General features: G+C 42.5%; 1 protein-coding gene across 1 annotated transcript in view; it reads right to left on the reverse strand.

Moving 5' to 3' along the window:
- The window catches only part of DLX2 (distal-less homeobox 2), a 109,414-nt gene that overhangs the window by 24,658 nt on the left and 65,068 nt on the right, over positions 1-19,688 (reverse strand). The window contains exons 5-6 of the mRNA XM_010843848.1: positions 12,570-12,894; positions 12,362-12,432 (exon numbers count right to left, since the gene is read on the reverse strand). Of these exons, the coding sequence (XP_010842150.1) occupies positions 12,362-12,432; positions 12,570-12,894 (396 nt within the window). The remainder of the gene's footprint in view (positions 1-12,361; positions 12,433-12,569; positions 12,895-19,688) is intronic.

Consider the following 19,688-nt stretch of genomic DNA (forward strand, 5'->3'; position numbering starts at 1 on the left):
GGGACAGATGGAGCTGAGAGATGCTAAATCAATTTGAGAGTAAACCCAGGCGTGTTTGCTGGGAAAGTTACGTAAAGTGGGAGAGTGCAGTTTGGTCCAGAAAGCTGCATAACAGCAGCCTGGAGTTGCTGGCGCACAGCTCAGAGAAGTCAACACCCGGGGTTCCGCTAGGATGGCAACAGGCGGTTTCCGCTGCTGTTTCTTGCAGGGGAGGTGAAGGTCTCTGTCCAGGCCTCTTTTCTGTGGACTCCGTCACCCTCAGGCCTTCTGTTCTTCCCACAGCTGCCTTCTTCCGCTGCCCACTGCTTGGATCTCACAGCCGGTTTCAGACACAGAAATGCTTTTGATGCGGCAGCGTTCTCCACAGCGCTGGAAGGTAGGCCTGCAGTGCCATGGCTGCATCCTGGGTGTCTGGTGCTCATTTTAGTCAGCAGCGGTGAAGCTCCCTAGGACTTCAGTGTGCTTCCTGGGACCCCCTTGGCCTGGCTCAGCACTGACCTCTCACTGACTTGGGTTCTGTTGTGGTTTGTGGGAGGGGGAGGATTGTGTCAGGTGCACCTGACGGGGTAGGTGGGCAGACTGCCTCCTGACGTCAGGTGTGGGCTCGGCTGCATCATCAAGGAGCACAGACTGCCGTCAGATGCGGAGAGTCTGAGGGTGGGGCTGTGGCTGGACTGGGGATGGGGATAGCGTTTCCAGTGTTGGCGTGAGCCCAGAAGTTAGGACTAAAGACCTTGGGTTCGAATCTCAGCTCTGCTATTGACAAGCTGTGCGACCTTGGGCAAATCACCTAATCCCCTTGAGTCTCAGTTTTGTCATCTGTAAAATGGGAATAATAATAGTACCTACTTCAGTGGTTTGCTGTAAAGATTATATACACGTGTGTGTTTGTGTGTGTGTGTGTACATGTATTTGCTTACAAGTGTTAGCTGCAATGATGAATTATTAATATAATACCAGGGCTTGGATTGATGGACTGGGCACTAGGGGTGGGCACTGGTCAGGGCTGGGGACTGGAATGAAGCTAAATATGAATGAATGAATGAATGAATGAAATATTGCATTGGGGACAAGCATTAGAAAAGTTGGGATTAGGGTTGGTTTGGGAATATAGCTCAGGCCAGCACATTTGCTGCAGACTTCTTGAGGTGGGGGGCAAAGGGGTTTCCCTGATAGCTCAATGGGTAAAGAATCCGCCTGCAATGCGGGAGACCTGGGTCCAATCTCTGGGTTGGGAAGATCCCCTAGAGAAGGGAAAGGCTCCCTACTCCAGTATTGTGGCCTGGAGAATCCCAGGACTTTATAGTCCATGGGGTCACAAAGAGTCAGACACGACTGAGCGACTTTCACTTCACTTCACTTCTCGAGGGAGTGAGAGGTGGAGGGAAGAAGCTGGGGGTGGGGACAAAGGCAGGCCCCACTGCCACCCCAGTCCACGAACAGCAGCATGAACACACATATGTACTCTTGTCTCTCCCAGTAGACCAGGGTCCCTGTAGCTCTGCAAGAGGATAAAAGGGGAGAAGGAAGGGTCTGAGTTCTTCGAACGTAACCTGAGAGTGACGGTGATGGTAGCCAGTGCCAAAGGCTGGCTGATGGGGAAATGTAACTGCTGTTGTCCTCTGCCTCCCAGGTCTCCTTCCCATCATGACACTCCTGCTGCCATGGTTGGGAAAACCCAGGAGAAGTCTTGGGAGTAGTCTTGAATGCCTAGGAGAGTGGAGATGACACCAAGCTTCCCCTTGGCTGCTCTGGCAGCAGTAAAGCTTGGACAGCGGGCTGGGGAGGATGGGGTTCCCTGGAGAAGGCCTCCTTGCCGAGGTGGTACAGCCGGTCTGCACACTTAGGTCCTGGTGCCATTGCCCCTGACGGTGTGTTGCCCTGTATTCCTGACCTGGAGGCAGCTAGTGGCTGAGCTTGGTTCGGAAAAGGAGGGGAGGTGTGCAGGAGGCCAGAGAAGGGCAGAGTCTCTCCATGAGCTCCAGGGTAGTTTACAGTTTCAGCCTGCTTTCAGTTCGGTAGAGGGGATGGAGCAAGAATTGGCTCAAGCATGGGTGGGTGGGTAGACCAAGGAAAGACCCAGCGTCCACCAGAGTCATTGTCTGGGGCAGGAGCAGAGTAATTATTTTTATATCATTTCAATATGTTGTTCATGATTTGTGGTCATTAGGACATACACACAGTTTCTTATGGCGCTGCCAGGACTCACCATGGGAATACATGTGTTTATGACAAGGGTGCCAGCTTTTGATGTTCTTAGAGCTGCAGGAACTGCCTTAGCCACAAGTGTTGTGGATGTGCTGGAGCCCTTGAGGCATCAGAGTTGTCCCACCACCCTCCACAGCCTCTCAATCCCAGGAGTGGCGTAGCTTGGGCATGCTACATCTGGGGGGGTGTGTGTGTGTGTATTCAACAGAGTCAAAGGGATGCTTTCACACTGTGGTTTAGGAACAGAAAGGAAACTTCTTTGAGAGCTAACCACCTGGTGTTATTAAGACTTACATTATTACATTAGGATTATTTTAAGTGGTCCCTACTAAGAGTAAATTGAAAGGAAGTGAGCCCATGAGAGGTTGCTAGGCTCCAGATGTGAAAATCAGAATGAGGATGCACCAGAGGCCTTCCCATTAGAACCATGAATAGATTACAAGAACACCATCATTACCATCATCATTTGGTGTCTTTCCCAGTTGGTCACCAATGCAATTAAAGATGAAACAGAAATAAGACTTAGATTGTTGGAAAGGAAAAGACAAAATTTTATTATTTGCAAATGATATGATTTTATACCTGGCCTACTTAGAGAATCAAACAAAAAGGACCCCCAACTAATGGGTTTAATGAGAAAGTTTAGTGTGCTGGCTGCGAGCACAATAGATTTACTCAAGAGTTTTTCACAAGCTAGCATGGATGGGCTTTAAAGTATAATGAGAGAAAGAGAGAGAGATTGAGTTTTTAAAAACAGAACTCACACAATACCCAGGAATAAGCTTAATGAGAAATGTGTTCTGGGATCTATATAAAAGAAAGAAACAAACAAAAATCTCCTGAGAGTAAAAATGTGAGTAGAGAACCATATCACATTTTCCTCCTGATTATAAGTGGTACATTTCTATCTTCCTTGGTGCTTTTCAATATATGCTATGGGTTGGGGATTCAGCGGTGAAAAACACAGATATCTTTATGGAATTTATGTTTGAAAGAAGGAATATTGATAAAAGAATAAACAAATTATTTACATAAATTCATCTTGCAGTAAGGATCAAGAGACATGGCCTTTCTCTTTGACTTCTGTGAGAGAGCTCCCTGACATCCCTCTGTTAGATCTCTGAAATACCCCAAACTTTTTTTTTTTTTTTACTGCAAATACACTGATTACGGCAAGTTTGTTAAATAATCAACAGATGATAAATCTTATTTAACTAAGGATGTATACAAACAGGGCACCATAAATCACTCAGCTCTCAGTTGTGGTATTCAGAGCTCCCTGAGTACTGGGTTCTTTCTTTTAAAAGGAAATCTTTTTTCTTTTGTTTTGTTTAAATGTATTCTTTCAGGAATTCCTTGGTGGTCCAGTGGTTGGGACTCTTGTGCTTTCACTACCCAGAAGACACAGGTTCAATCCCTTGTTGGGAGACTAAGATGCTGCAAGCCTCACAGAGTGGCACCAAAAAAAAGGATTCTTGCATATGTCACGTGAAAGATAGGAGAGGCTGATTTGGCCTGTGTCCTTAAGATGCAGGGCGGTCCACCTCTGGGTTTGACGGTAGCCGTATCTGAACTCTACTAAGCTAATCATAAGAATGTAGTGGCTTTTTCCCTCCCGGAACTATCACAGTTTTGTGGACTGCCGCTTGACTTGGATGGTTAACCAGGAAAGGATGCTGTTTAAATATTTTCTCATCATTATTTATTATAAAAATGAACAGGGTAGAAAACACCATTGAAGTATAGCGTAGTGAACTGAATGTGGAAAAAGAACCAGTCTCCAGTGGTTTTTTTTTTAAACGTATTTTCTTCATTTCTTCTCCAATCTCTTACACTTTTCATCTTCTTCATCTGCCCTGGTCACACCCTGGATGAAAGTTTACTGATTTCCTTTGCAGTTTCTCCCCAGATCTTCCATCATCTTCTATCCTTTGGCTCTGTCAGAGGTTTCCAAGGGGGCCTATCACTAACAGACAATATTCAGCTTTAGAGAATAAAGGAAGCAGATAACCATATTCCACACAGAGTGTCCTCCTTTGATGCTCTCTTTATATAGCATGCTAAGTCCATATGGAATTAATTTCTTTCTGAGGCTTCATAAGTTGCCATCTCATACATTTGTTTCCAGAAGGAAAGTAAATATAGGCCAGGTGTGGAGGTAGGTTAGTTTTTTTTTTTTTCCTCTTTATTGGTGTATAGCTTACTTACAATGCTGTGTTAGCTTCAGGTGTACAACGGAGTGGATCAGTTATACATATTCATATATCCTCTCTTTTTTACTCTTTTCCCATATAGGTCATTACAGAATACTGAGTAGAGTTCCCTGATCTGTAAGTAGGTCTTTATTAGTTATCTATTTTATTTATAGTAGTATGTATATATCAATCCCAATCTCCCAATTTATGACCTCCCTCTCTTTACGCACTAGTAACCATAAATTTGTTTTCTATATCTATAATTCTATTTCTGGTTTGTAGATAACTTCATTTGTAGCTTTTTTTTTTTTTTAATTTCCACATATAAGTGATGTTATATGATATTTGTCTTTGTCTTACTTACTCCATATGACAATCTCCAGGTCTGTCCATATTGCTACAAATGGCATTATTTCATTCTTTTTTATGGCTGAGTAATATTCTATTGTATATGTATACCACATCATCTTTATCCATTCCTCTGTTGATGGATATTTAGGTTGCTTCCGTGTCCTGGTTATTGTAAATCGTGTTGCAATGAAAATGTTTCCGATTGGAGAAGAACTGAGGATGTTACTTCACCATGACAGCAGCCAAGAATTTGAGGCCTGGTCTCAAGGAGGAGACTTATCCCTAGCTTTGCCTTCTGGGACAAGGTGATTGATATGTCTATTCCAGGAAGCAGGGACTTGAATGATAAGCTGTGAGAACTTGAAGAGAACTTTAAAAATATTCATTCCAATCACCCCCCTTAAACTAATGAAGAAATGGAAGCCCTGAGAGGTGAAATGACTTTCTCAGCGAGATTCCCAATTTTTAGCCCAGTGGTATTCTCAATATACCTTGGAATCTGTTATAAACTTTGGAAACCACTTGTTGGAATCCACTAGTGATCTGAACAGAGGACTGTGGTCATGGCCCCTCCTTGCTTCGGGGCAATAAGGAAGTCTTACGTATCTTTTCTTGTAGAGACTGGGAGAATGATTCATCTTTAAGTCACAAAGAGACAATGACAGATTCTTAAAGCTGCACACATCCATGAGAAAATGATAAACACATGAGGTTCTGAAGAAGAAAAATGCTCCCAGTGATGACAGCTGTGAAGAGGGAACACTGGCACTCTTCTGGGCAGTGGGAACCACGCTTTGCTTGGAACAGGTGTGAGTTCAGCTTCAAGTGTGTCAAGAGGGTCAGAGTAGAAGGCATGTGAAACAAAAGATAATTTACAAAGACATGGGGAATGCTTCACCATTCAGGATCATGAAGGAATAAAAAACACACACACACACACACACACACACGTTGAGGCCATGTTCAAGTCTCTGCCCCCAACATTTTAGTTGAAAAATTTCAAATCTATAGGAAAGGTGAAAGGATAATCAAATTATCATCTGTACATTGTTCACCTAGATTTACCAGTTGTTAATATTTGAAATTAGGTCAGGAAGCAACAGAACTGGACATGGAACAACAGACTGGTTCCAAATAGGAAAAGGAGTTCGTCAAGGCTGTATATTGTCACCCTGCTTATTTAACTTATATGCAGAGTACATCATGAGAAATGCTGGGCTGGAAGAAGCACAAGTTGGAATCAAGATTGCTGGGAGAAATAGCAATAACCTCAGATATGCGGATGATACCACACTTACGGCAGAAAGCGAAGAAGAACTAAAGAGCCTCTTGATGAAAGTGAAAGAGGAGAGTGAAAAATTTGGCTTAAAGCTCAACATTCAGAAAACTAAGATCATGGCGTCTGGTCTCATCACTTCATGGGAAATAGATGGGGAAACAGTGGAAACAGTGTCAGACTTTATTTTTTGGGGCTGCAAAATCACTGCAGATGGTGACTGCAGCCATGAAATGAAAAGACGCTTACTCCTTGGAAGGAAAGTTATGACCAACCTAGATAACATATTCAAAAGCAGAGACGTTACTTTGCCAAAAAAGGTCCATCTAGTCAAGGCTATGGTTTTTCCTGTGGTCATGTATGGATATGAGAGTTGGACTGTGAAGAAAGCTGAGCACCGAAGAATTGATGCTTTTGAACTGTGGTGTTGGAGAAGACTCTTGAGAGTCCCTTGGACTGCAAGGAGGTCCAACCAGTCCATCCTAGAGGAGATCAGCCCTGGGTGTTCATTGGAAGGACTGATGCTAAAGCTGAAACTCCAATACTTCGGCAACCTCATGTTAAGAGTTGACTCACTGGAAAAGACCCTTATGCTGGGAGGGATTGGGGGCAGGAGGAGAAGGGGACAACAGAGGATGAGATGGCTGGATGGCATCACCGACTCGATAGACATGAGTTTGAGTAAACTCCAGGAGTTGGTGATGGACAGGGAGGCCTGGCGTGCTGCGATTCATGGGGTTGCAAAGAGTCGGACACGACTGAGCAACTGAACTGAACTGAGTATTTGAAAGTTGGACATATTGTATCACTTTAGCATGCATCTCTTGAGAATAATGCTGTTTCCCTTATGTAAACAAAATACCACGATCATACCTGAGAAAATTAGCAATAATTCTGATGCATAATTTGTATTCAGTGTCTCCCTAAATGCCTTTATAATTTTTTAATCATTTGAAAACATTTTTGGCTGTGCTGCAAGGCTGGCAGGATCTTAGCTCCCTGACCAGGGATTGAGTCTGTGCCCCCTGCAGTGGAAGCATGGAGTTCTAACCACTGGACTGCCAGAGACTTCCCCCAAATGTCTTTCTATGACTATTTTTTTTCAATCTGGGATCTATTAATAATCAAGATTCATGAATTATGTTTAATTGTTATGTCTTCAGTCTCATTTCATACAGAATAACTGCCTACTCCCCTTTTGATGACACTGATTTTTTTAAGAGAGGAAGCCAGTTGCCTTGTAGAATGTATCATGGTTGGCATTGGTCTGATTGTTTTCTCTTGATTACTTTTAGGGAAACATTTTTGGAAAAATGTTACATACGTGAGACTGTGTGTCTCTTTTTGTATCTCATTGGGAGGCATATAACATGCTGCTAAGTATAGTCATTCAGTTAGTGATCCACCAGTTAGTGAAATGTTCCCCCATATGTCTGCATTTCCCCCCTTTATAGTTAGTAAGTCCTCGTGCAGTCATACTTTGAGTCCATGTGAATATACTGTCTCCCTGCATTTTTTGCATCCATTGCCTGAGTTGATAGTTACATCACAGGGTGCAAACTAATCATTTTCTAATCCTATCATTCCTTCTATAGGGAAAATCTGTTTCTCCTTCCCTCTTTTGAGTATCACTATGGAGCATGGATGGAGAAGGAAATGGCAACCCACTCCAGTGTTCTTGCCTGGAGAATCCCATGGGGGGAGCCTGGTGGGCTGCCATCTCTGGGGTCGCACAGAATCGGACACGACTGAAGCAACTTAGCAGCAGCAGCAGCATGGAGCATGGATGATTATTAGTATTGTTCACAAAGAGTTCATTGTGTTACGGCCCCTTATTATCATTACTCTATTTTTCCACTTGCTGCTCAGGTTGTCCCAAGTTTGGGTAGCAAAAACTCTTTCCTGCTGCCTCCTGTAACCTCCTGTGACCTTTTGCCAGGTCCTGGCCAATCTCTGTTTGGCTGTTTTGGGTCTCAGCTGTGGCACTTGGGCTCCAGAGCACGCAGGCTTCAATGGTTGTGGTGCACAGGCTTAGTTGTTCCGTGGCATGTGGGATCTTACTTCTTCAACCAGTGTCTTCTGCACTGCAAGGTGGACTCTTAACCACTGGACCGCCAGGAAAGTCCTGCTTTCAGTTCTTGTGGATACATTGTTCTGCTTTAAATCATTTAGAGAACCCAGGACTCTGCCTGACTTAGGTCCTCAATGCCAGCAGCATGTGGTTCTGCCATCCATTGCTGATAACTGGGTGACTCTCTCAACTCGAAAGAGCCTTTTTCCTGGGCAAGCTTCTGCTCCCCAGTCTACTCTCATCTTGGAGATGGGGTGGGCCTGGGGAATTTGGGCAGCACTTTTACATCTCCATACATAGTTTCTGAGAAAATTAATTTGATTATTTTAGTCAATCAACACATTTCTTTTGAGTGTCTGTACTATGAAACGCACCATGTAGGGACACTTGGAGGATAGGAAGAGATCTGAATTATGATCCTTGCTCACCAGTGCTGGCCAGCGAGAGATGACGCTTGCATGCAAGGAACTCTAAAACCAGGCACTCGACAAGTGTCCTGTGCCAGATACGGGACAGAGGGAGGGAGCCCTGCTTTCTGGGGTGACAAGGGCGGCTTTATCTAGGAGGCATCACTACAGATGAGTGTAGGCTAATAATAGGTGAGGCATTGTTGTTCAGTCTCTAGGTTTGTGTGCGACTCTTGGCGACCCCATGGACTGCGGCACACCAGGCTCCTCTGTCCCTCCATTATCCCTTGGAGTTTGCTCAAAGAGGTGTCCAGGTGAGGCACTGGGGAAGGTATTTTTCATGGCAAAAATGTGGCAGTAGGAAATTCAGTGTGTAGATAAGTTTGGCTAGAGCAAGGATTAATATAGGGCAAGAAGATTGATGGAGGATTTGGTTGCAAAGGATTGAGAGTGTGCACTTTATCCTGGACCAAAATAGAATCTGGTGGGGAGAAGTCTAATAACTGGGGATAAATCTTGATTTCATTTTATGGCTATAAATCGGGGATGATCTTTAGTAGTGATGTGTGGCCATAGTTTAGAATCGTTACTCTTGCCAAGTCCTGAAGAGCCTTCCTCTGTTTAGTCACTTATTTTTGGCTTCTCTGATATTTATTGATACTCCTTCTGAGAACTTGCCCAGCAGGCAAATTATAAGCCTACACTAGAGTGTATGCTGTGGAACATCACTTCTGCCAATAGGATTCCATGCTCAAAAACATTTGAGAATCATTGTGTGGTAGCTCTCTCTCTAGAAGGTTCATAGTGCATGTAAAAGAGTTAAAGGCTTTGCAGAATCCTGCAGCAAAAAAAAAATTGGCTTAGTTTGTTTAGTTCAGCCTTTCCTAAACCTATCTACTGTAGTGGGTCAAATGATGCCCCCTTAAAAGATACATCAACATTAATCCCTGGAAATGGTGAATGTTACTTTATTTGGAAAAAGAGTCTTTACATTTGTAACTAAATTAAGGATCTCAAGAACAGATCACTCTGAATTATAGGAATGGGTCCTAAATCCAATGATATATCCATATAAGAGAAAAATAGAGGGGAATTTGCTACATACAGAAGAGAAGACAGGTAGAGAAGAGAGACGATGTGAAAACTGAGGCAGTTTGGAGGGACGTGGCCTCGAACTAGGAGAGCTGAGGATGCCCACGGCTACCGGAAACTGGGGGCCAGGAGGATTTGCCCCCAGAACCTCTAGAGGAAGAGCAGCCTGCTGACAGCTTGATTGCAGACTCCTGGCCTCCAGAACCCTGTGGGAATATATTTCTGTCGTTTTAGCCTGCCCAGTTGGTGGCAATTTGTTACGGCAGTCCTCAGAAACCATAGGCACACCTCATTTTATTGTGCTTTGCAGATATTGCCTTAAAAAAAAAAAAAAATTGAAAGTTTGTGGCAACCCTCGGTTGTCAAATGATGGTTAACATTTTTTAGCAATAAAGTTAAAAAAAATGAAGGTGTGTACATTTTTAAAGACAATGCTATTGCACACTTAATAGACTACAGGGTTTCCCAGGTGGTGCTAGTGGTAAAGAACCTGCCTGCCTGCCAAGCAGGAGACTTAAGAGACGCGGGTTCAATCCCTGGGTTGGGAAGATCTCCTGGAGTAGAAAATGGCAACCCACTCCAGTATTCTTGCCTGGGAAATTCCATGGACAGAGCAGCCTGGTGGGGTAGAGTCCATAGGGTCCCAAGGAGTCAGACACAACTGAAGTGACTTAGTATGCACACAGTGTAAGTAAAACTTTTATATGCAATGGGAAACCAAAAAAGTCACATGACTCGATTTATTGCAGTATTTGCTTTATTGAGGTGGTCTGGAACCAAACCCACAATGTCTCTGAGGTATGCCTGTAATCCATTTGCCCATAAAACTCTTTAAAAAAAAAACACAAAATTTTTCATGGAAGAACTACTGTCTATGCCCAAATATGAAGTGAGGTTTTCTTCTCCCAAATTATCCTTCATGGATATATAAGATGGAGATGGATATTTAAGATACATAAGATGGAGTTTCCTTATATTCAAGGGCTTTCAAGAGCTCGTATTTCAAGCCAGTTTCTCAATCATTTACTTTTGAAGAGCTAAAATACTGTGTGAGGAAAAACTTGATCCTAAGACAACTTTAATCTGTGTTAGTTTTAATTGCTGGTAAAGGTTGTCTGATGGAATTAGTTTTTTAAAAAAAGAAGGGAGTAAATAAATATAACGCAAAATTGGTAACTGTTCTTGAAAGTATGAAGCAGATGCTATAGACTAGCTTGCTCATTGTCGTTTTCTAATTTTATTCTGATCTGTCTTCTTATATTGAAGAAACTGGAAACTTCTTAGAAGAAGTTTTCTTAGACACTGCAGTGAGCATTTTGGATGTACTTTAGGTTCCAAAAAAAGAGATTTACTTGCATGAAACTTGACTTCAGAACAACGCATTCAGTTTGGTTGGTGGTCAGCAGAGGTGATATGCAGCAGCAGACTCAGCTCCGCCAGCAGCATTCTGACTGTAGCAGAAATGGCCCAATATCGGTGTGTCCTACAGCAGCAGAGCCGATTTGGCTTGTGGCTTCTTGTTCTCTGGCTGGTCCTCTGGTGTGGCTTTGGAATTATTTTTGGAAGCTCAGCCTAAAGTCTGTTTCTTGCCACACTCCCCACTCCAGTGATTCTGGAAATTATATGATACCCTGTTACAAATCTCCTCTTGCTTAAACTAGCCAGAACAGATTCTGTTCTCTGAGACTAGACCCTTACTGATACAGGGTATGACCTCCCTATGCAAATATTTGGTATGCGTTTAAAAAGCAATGATTAAAAAGCAGTATAGTTAGGGATTATGTCAAAGAGATAAATCTAAACCTATAGCACAAATTTGAAAAAAAACAACAACCCTGAATTTGTATAATTATGGTTTAGGATTAAAATGTCCAGTAACAGCACTACACATGGATTTAAAAAATTCTGCATGCAAACAAAAGCAACTGTTAGATGCTTTAAGAAGGGCCTCTTGGGATGACTGAGGTATTGAAAGACTCAGGTGAGAGTTTAAATAGAATTGAGTCATAAAAAGCAAGAGGAAAAAAGCAATATTGCAATATCAACCTGCTATTTCACGTGTTAATTAAACTTTAAAATGTAACTAAAGGGATGAAGTCAATCCTATAGACAGACATTTAACTCTCTTACCTATTGCTGAAATATTTATATTTTCAAGTTGGCCAAAAGGCCCCCAAAACCTCAACCGTGTTTTCTGAGAGGTTTTTCCCTTGCAAAATGTGAGATTACTCTATATTCAGAATTACCTGATACTCAAATTTTATGACATTAATATAGCCTGAAACTAACACGCAGGGGGCAACCTTTGAGGAATGCTGGCCTACTGAACCAAGGGGAGCAATTTGGTGTTTGATAAACTATTCAAATGACACAAAATTGCTGTTGCGACATAGCTTCTTTCTTCTTTTCTCTTCACTGTTCCCATGATCTGCACGGCTTGTCTTTCTCCCTACTCCTAACAGTGAGTAAGACATGGTCTCAGCCTCAGGGAGCGTGTAGCTCCAGTAATCAGGATGATGCGCAGATGTGATTCTCAGAGGAGAGCCCCTCACACAGGCCATGACAGTGAACAAAGGGACTCGTCTGCTTGCCCAGGGGCGGATTTCAAGAAGGAGGTGGCACTGTGGTCGAGCCTGCATATAGTCAGTTCTACTATCCATAGATTTTACTAGACCATAAGGGTCATCCTTCAGATAAAAATTAATAATTCCTTCCTTGGACTTCATAAATGACCAGTTGTCTAGAATTCTGAATAAAGTACTGCAGGCGTCTCAAACCAGAACTTTCCGGCAAGTCGATTTTCACCCAGAGGCTGAATGCAGTAAGAACGACCTGTGAGTTTAGCAAGTGTCTTGGCAAACAGATCGCCTGTCTTCGTTTACAAAGTAGGAAAGAGACTATTCTTCCACATCACCTTTTCTTGAGACTGTTACTGGCGGGAGGCGGTGACTCTCGGGTCCTTGCCCCACCTGTTGTCCGGGCGACCATCGGGCGCAGTTTCCCCGGAGGCCCGCTGGGTCGCACTGGGGCCCCACGGATGCGCACCCGGGCCAGGCAGGGGCGCTCGGGGAGCGGCCGGCTTGAGCCTGCAGCTGCTGCCAGGCCTCCGGGGGCGGCGGCGGACGCAGAGGTTTCCAAATTCCGGCAAAGTTTGTATTTGACAGTATATCCCAGGGGCTGCACCTTGCCCTCCCGCGGAGCTGCCCTGCGCCACCATCTGGTAGGCCGTGAGTTCCGGCCGTCCCTGCTGTCCACCGTCTTCCCGGAGTTGGCGCCTCGATATGTTGTCGCCCCCTAGGATGGCACGAAAGACTGGTCCCTTTCGTGGGAGAGAGGGCTGGGGGATGGGGGAGAGGCTTCGATCGCGGTTAGGGCAGCGCGTGGTCCTCGGGCTCCGCCGCCCTGGTTTGCACTGCTGTTCGCTGGTGGAAAGAGCTACTCCCGTTTCTTCGTTGCGTCGCTTTAATTTTCTTTATATCTGCACGTCTTTTAAATTTTATTTTAAAAATTGTCTGTGTTTGACTTTCCATGAGTGCTCGTTGCTGCACTGGGATATGAAGTCTCCGTTCTCCTGACCCAAGAGCTCAAAACACCATGGAATCTCCCACTCTGCTTAAATATTAATGTTTATTGAAAGCAATTAGCTAATAAAAAATTTTTTTTAGTATCTCTTTCTCCCTTCCTCTCTTTGATACTTACTCTTTTCGGTCCCCTCCTCCACCTTTGGCCATACCATGCAGCTTGTGGAATCTTAAATGCCCCATCAGGGATTGAACCCCGCCTTTGGCACTGAAAGTATGGCATCCTAACCACTGGACCGCCAGGGAATCCCCGATTAGCTAGTTTTTAAAATGGAAAAATCATAAATACATATAGTAGAAAATGCAAGCAGTACAGAAACCTCCCCCCCTCTTTATATGGCCCCAAGCCCCCTTCTCAGAGGCAGCCGTTTTTAGTACTTTCTTTTGATTTATTCCAGAACAAAAGTATACGGATATCTCCTGTTAAGCTTCTTCTGTATACAAAACCTGTACACGGCTTCTCTTCTCCCTTTATAATACATCTTGGCGATGGCCTCACTTCAGCGCAGGTGGATCCGGGACATTCTTTTAGAATGGCTGCCTGGTGGTGTTCTGATAGGCAGCAAATTGTAATTATTAAATCAGTCTTTGACTGAAGGATATCGAGGTTGTTTCCAGTCTTTTGCTGTTACGAACAATTCAGTGAACATCTGTGTGTATGTGCTTGAACCACGTGTGTAACTGTGTCTATAGGATAAATTCCTAGAAGAGGAGCAGTGTTGATGAAGAATATTTTTATTTTTAATTTTCTATATCTTTCCGGCCTTCCCTGGTGGCTCAGATGGTAAAGAATCTGCCTGCAAGGCAGGAGACCTGGGTTCGATCCCTGGGTTGGGAAGATCCCTTGGAGAAGGGAATGACAACCCACTCCATTGATCTTGCCTGGAGAATTCCATGGACGGAGGAGCCTGGCTTGCAACAGTCCAGAGGGTCAAAAAGAGTTGGACACTACTGAGTGACTTTCACTTTCTTTCTTTGCAATTAAAGGTAGCACCAAGTCATAAAGTCTTCAGTGGCTACTCCCCATCCCCCGCTTTGTTAACAATAGGTTTATTGACCTTTAACATACTATTTGCCAGTGTGAAAGATTAAAAAGTAGCGTGTCATTGTTTTAATTTGCATTCTTTAAATTTTGAGTGAGGTCTATTCTTTTTCACATGAATAAAGCAATTTGAGTTCTGTGAGCAGATCTTTTTTTCTTTTGCCTGCTTTCTGTTGGATTGTTGTTCTTTTTCTTATGGATTGAAAATTCTTTTTATATACTAAAGAAATTAGACTTTGGCTCATATCTATTCATCCTTTTGACTTCATTTACAGTATTTATGTTTCATAAATTTTCATACAGAGTCAAATTTATTAGTCTCTTACTTAGCTTCTGGGTTTTCTGTTTTGTTTAAAAAGACCTTCCTGACCCAAATATTGCATCTACATATTCCCAGTCTACAGTTTTAGTCTGGCAGCCTCTCCAAAGAGACCCAGATACATGAAGAGCTTCCTGGCTGCTAGAACAGAAGGGAAAGAATGTTATTTTTTCCATAAGGTAAATATATAATTTGAAGTCAAATAAGTCTGAACCAGGAATTGAACCTGGGTCTTCTGCATTGCAGGTGGATTCTTTACTGTCTGAGCTACCACCTGCGAGGGAAGCCCTAAACACATTATCTTACTTACACAATAAACAGTAATTCAATAATTTATAATCATGTTTAGAAGAATACTTAATACCCTGAGAAAATTCCCATGGAATACTGCTATATTTTAAAAAACAGGTTACAAAATATAGGAGGTATGAATTATATATATATGTGTGTGTATATATATACACACACACTTATCATTGTTTTTCTCTAAGTGGTAGAATTATCAATGACTTTAGTTTCTTCCTTATATCATTGTACATTTCCATATTCCCTACAATGAACCTAATCTTTGAAAACAAGTAGAAAATGTTATTTTTTTAAAAAGGTCCGAGTGATTGTAACTTAAAGATAATGTGCTTAACCAGTCCTGTGCTGTGCTGTGCTGAGTTGCCTAGTTGTGTCTGACTCTTTGCAACCCCATGAATTGTAGCCTGTCTCCTCTGTCCATGGAATTCTCCAGACAAGAATACTGGAGTGGATTTCTATGCCCTGCTCCAGGGGATCTTCTTACCCCAGGGATAGAACCCAGGTCTGCCTCATTACAGGCAGATTTTTTTACTGTCTGAGCCATCAGGGGAGCCCAAGAATACTGGACTTTTCCTGACTCAGGAATCGAACCAGGGTCTCCTGCATTGCAGGCGGATTCTTGACCAGCTGGACTACCAGGAAAGGATATTAGAGAGTTTCTAATTTTTCAGTCTTTTGAGCAAGTTGTAATAATATGCCTCTCTCTTTTCTTCTCATTTAGCCAATTCTATAAGTGTAAAATGTACTGCAAAGAATGGAGAATATGGATTTAATTTTGGGATGGAGCCTTCCTGTGCCTAACTAGCTTTTTGCATGTGATCAGCTAATCTCTGGCTATAATGTGCCAGGACGCCTATAGATTCTGTGCTTTCCTTTAATATCTTTTTGGGAAGTATGCATACTTTTTGCACATAAAGAAAGAAGCAAGTCAACTATTTCCTTATGGTTTTCATATTTCAGTGCTTGCCTGACAGACTAAAAATTGAAATTTCCTTTTTAAACTGTATATCTTCTCTGAAGCTCAGAGTGAGAAACTATAAGTGTTATTACTTGTGCATCTAGAAAACATGTCAGAGACCATCTGGCCCAGTCCCTTCATTTACAGGTGAGGAAGCTGGGTTCAGAGACGTTATGTGAGTCCCGTATTCCTTAGCTGCATGAGGTGGTGCAGGATTCACATTGGAGTTTCTATTGTTTATTATCTGAATTGTACATTCTTTCTTCAGTGCAATTTTTGTGTGTGGATAAACTGGCTTTTACTGGCTTTGATTACAGAATTTCTGAATACAGCGTATTTCTGTAGAATCCTGACTGAGCCAGATGCCTGACTTCCCTCGAAAGCTCAGCTCCACGTATAGTCTTCTCATCTTCTCCTTCTGCTCTACCATTTGCACTGAAAAAGTTCCTTTGTGAATTTCCTTTCTTGTCAACCATTTTCCATTGGTTTAGACAGTTTAGCCAATTTTATGCTGCATTTTTGCTTCAGTTACTTATCAGGCATTTATTTTGCGTCTCATTGAGAAAGCAGAACTTACTACAAACCCTCATCAGTAGGGCTTTCATTTGTACGGTAAAATAATGCTTTAGATGAGCATTCTGAAAGTCTCGGAGAATTGAGGTTGGTTAGTTTTGGTCCTTACTGTTCCTGAACTAAGACATCATCAAGACTGAATCTGTCTTTCCCTACCCTTTGTAGATTGTGAAGACAGTTCTCTCCTTTGCTTTTGAATAAAGGTTTTTTTTTTTCTTTTTTTTAAAGAAAAGGTTGGGTAAATTATTTTTGCTCTGGACTTGGATTCTGATAAATTATATGACCTTGGGGAAATTCCATATAGAAAGTTCCTTGTACCTCCTTTTCCTGAAGAAAAAATAGGATATCCTCCCTAACAATGACATTCAGAATATTAGAATATAGACTATGACTTTGAATCTTGAGTTTGGCTGATAGTCACAGTCTTGCAATGCTTTGTTAAAACTCCAGTGAGGAAATCGAGATATTAATTAGTTAGCACCCTTTAAGTTGCAAGGGAGAAAACCAACAGAATCCAGCTTAAGGCACAAGGAGGAATTTATTGATTCTTATGAGTGGGAAGGCCAAGGGAAGTAATTGTGATTTCAAATGTGACTGAATCTGGAACTTAAGGTGATGCCATCAGCTCTGTCCTTCACTCTCCTTTTTTCAACTCTGTTTATCTCTGCCTGAGTTTATTCAAGCCTTCGTGATCTTAGGCTTAAGATCCTGCAGTAAGAGAGACAACGTTTCTCTTCTAGTGCCCACATGTCAAATCTTAGGGAAGATTCTAACTGTTCCAGGTTAGGACACTTGCCTATCGCTGGACAAGTAATTGTAGTTAGGAGAATGGGGTACCATGATGGGCCAGCCAGAGCCGTGAGCCTATCTCTTTGAGGCGGGATGGGGATTGTGGCACCATGATAGACAACTCTACCAGGATCCCATGGAGTCAGATGAGGATAGTTAAGTTCCAAATGCAAAGGGATGTTCAGCAGGCCAAACCAGCACTACAGAAGCCTTTGCATGAAGTGTGAGTGTGTTAGGTATTGATTTGTTCAGTGTTTAGACATGTTTATATCTCTCTCCAAAAATACAACTTGTGCATACACTCACATTTCATTTGATTTCACTATAAAGCTTAAGCTCCATTGAACGGAAGCTGCACCATAGTAAGCCTAGCAAAGCTGTGGTATTAATACAGAAATGTATATCAGACTAGAGAAATAAAAGTAAGAAGATGATTTTTTCAAGCTTCAGTATCCTAGAGACATCATATTTATAATAGTTTTTCTTGGCCTCTTTTATCATATCATTTAGAAAAGATTTTCAAACTATTTCTTAAATTATTCAGTTCAGTTCAGTTCAATTGCTCAGTCATGTCCAACTCTTTGTGACTCCATGGACTGCAGCATGCCACGCTTCCCTGTCCATCACCAACTCTCAGAGCTTGCTCAAACTCATGTCCATCACGTCGGTGATGCCATCCAACCATCTCATCCTCTGTCGTCCCCTTCTCCTCCTGCCTTCAATCTTGCCCAGCATCAGGGTCTTTTCCAGTGAGTCAGTTCTTTGCATTAGGTGGCCAAAGTATTGGAGTTTCAGCTTCAGCATCAGTCCTCCCAATGAATATTCAGGGCTGATTTCCTTTGGGATGGGCTGGTTGGATCTCCTTGCAGTCCAGGGGACTCTCAAGAGTCCTCTCCAATACCACAGTTCAAAAGCATCAGTTCTTCAGCGCTTAGTTTTCTTTATAGTCCAACTTTCACATCCATACATAACTACTAGAAAAACCATAGCTTTGACTAGATGGAACTTGGTTGGCAAAGTAATGTCTCTGCTTTTTGATATGCTGTCTAGGTTTGTCATAGGTTTTCTTCCAAGGAGCAAGCATCTTTTAATTTCATGGCTGCAGTTACCATCTGCAGTGATTTTGGAGCCCAAGAAAATAAAGTTTCTCACTGTTTCCATTGTTTCCCCATCTGTTTGCCATGAAGTAGTGGGACCGGATGCCATGATTTTAGTTTTCTGAATGTTGAGTTTTAAGCCAACTTTTTCACTCTCTTCTTTCACTTTCATCAAGAGGCTGTTTAGTTCTTCTTCACTTTCTGCCATAAGGGTGGTGTCATCTGCCTACCTGAGGTTATTGATATTTCTCCTGGCAATCTTGCTTCCAGCTTGTGCTTCATTCAGCCCAGAATTTCGTATGATGTATTCTGCATATAAGTTAAATAAGCAGGGTGATAATATACAGCCTTGACGTCCTCCTTTCCCGATTTGGAACCAGTTGTTCCATGTCCAGTTCTGACTGTTGCTTTTTGACATACATACAGATTTCTTAGGAGGCAGGTAAGGTGGTCTTGTATTCCCATCTCTTTAAGAATTTTCCACAGTTTGTTGTGATCCACACAGTCAAAGGCTTTGGCATAGTCAATAAAGCAGAAGTAGATGTTTTTCTGGAACTCTCTTGCTTTTTAGATGATCCACCAAATGTTGGCAATTTGATCTCTGGTTCCTCTGCCTTTTCTAAATCCAGCTTGAACATCTGGAAGTTCACAGGTCAAGCAGCAAAAAGGATATAAAATAAAAGAGAAGTTCCCTCTACCTCTCATACTTCCAGAAATAGAATAATTTCTTTTGTATCATTCCAGAAACTTACCATGTACTTGCAAGAGTATATGTATTTTTTAATATTTTATATAAACAAATGGAATAATTCTGTATAGATGCACTGCAGCTTGCATTCTGCACTTAGTGCCCTATCTTGGACATCTTCCTTTGTTGGCATAGACAAAGCTTCATTTCAACAATTGCACAGTTTTTTGTGGTATGGATGTGTAACTCATCCCTTCATCATCAGGTTTTAAGGTGCTTTACAAAGCAGTACTCCTTGGCCTCTCCTGTCTGTGGGAAGCCTGGTGGGGCTAGAGGGCCTGTGGCTCAGAGTTGGGCCAGACCTTGCCTATGGATGATAGATGCAGCAGTAGCTGAGATGCCATCAGCTATTTCTCAGAGGGAGCAAGCTTCCTCCAGCGTTGAGTTATAGCCAGAATCTAATCCTATTGCTTCCCTACTTACTGCCCTCCCAGCAGTTAACCAGGAAGGAGGCCCATTATTGAGTGGATTGGCATGCCTGAGAAATTTGCAAGAGTGTAATGACTTGTGGCTACATGGAAGGGGACCATACTAATTTCACAGGATTACTGGGTACTTGTCTTCTCCAGCCTCTTGAGTGGGCTCCTTGGTGTCCTTTATCTATCTGCAGATGTCAACACACATTCCTGGGTTATGGTTGATCATAGGTAATTAATTTATATCTGGTTTGGAAAT

Source organism: Bison bison, unplaced genomic scaffold (genome assembly GCF_000754665.1).
Source record: "Bison bison bison isolate TAMUID 2011002044 unplaced genomic scaffold, Bison_UMD1.0 scf7180017864190, whole genome shotgun sequence".
Taxonomy (NCBI): domain Eukaryota; kingdom Metazoa; phylum Chordata; class Mammalia; order Artiodactyla; family Bovidae; genus Bison; species Bison bison.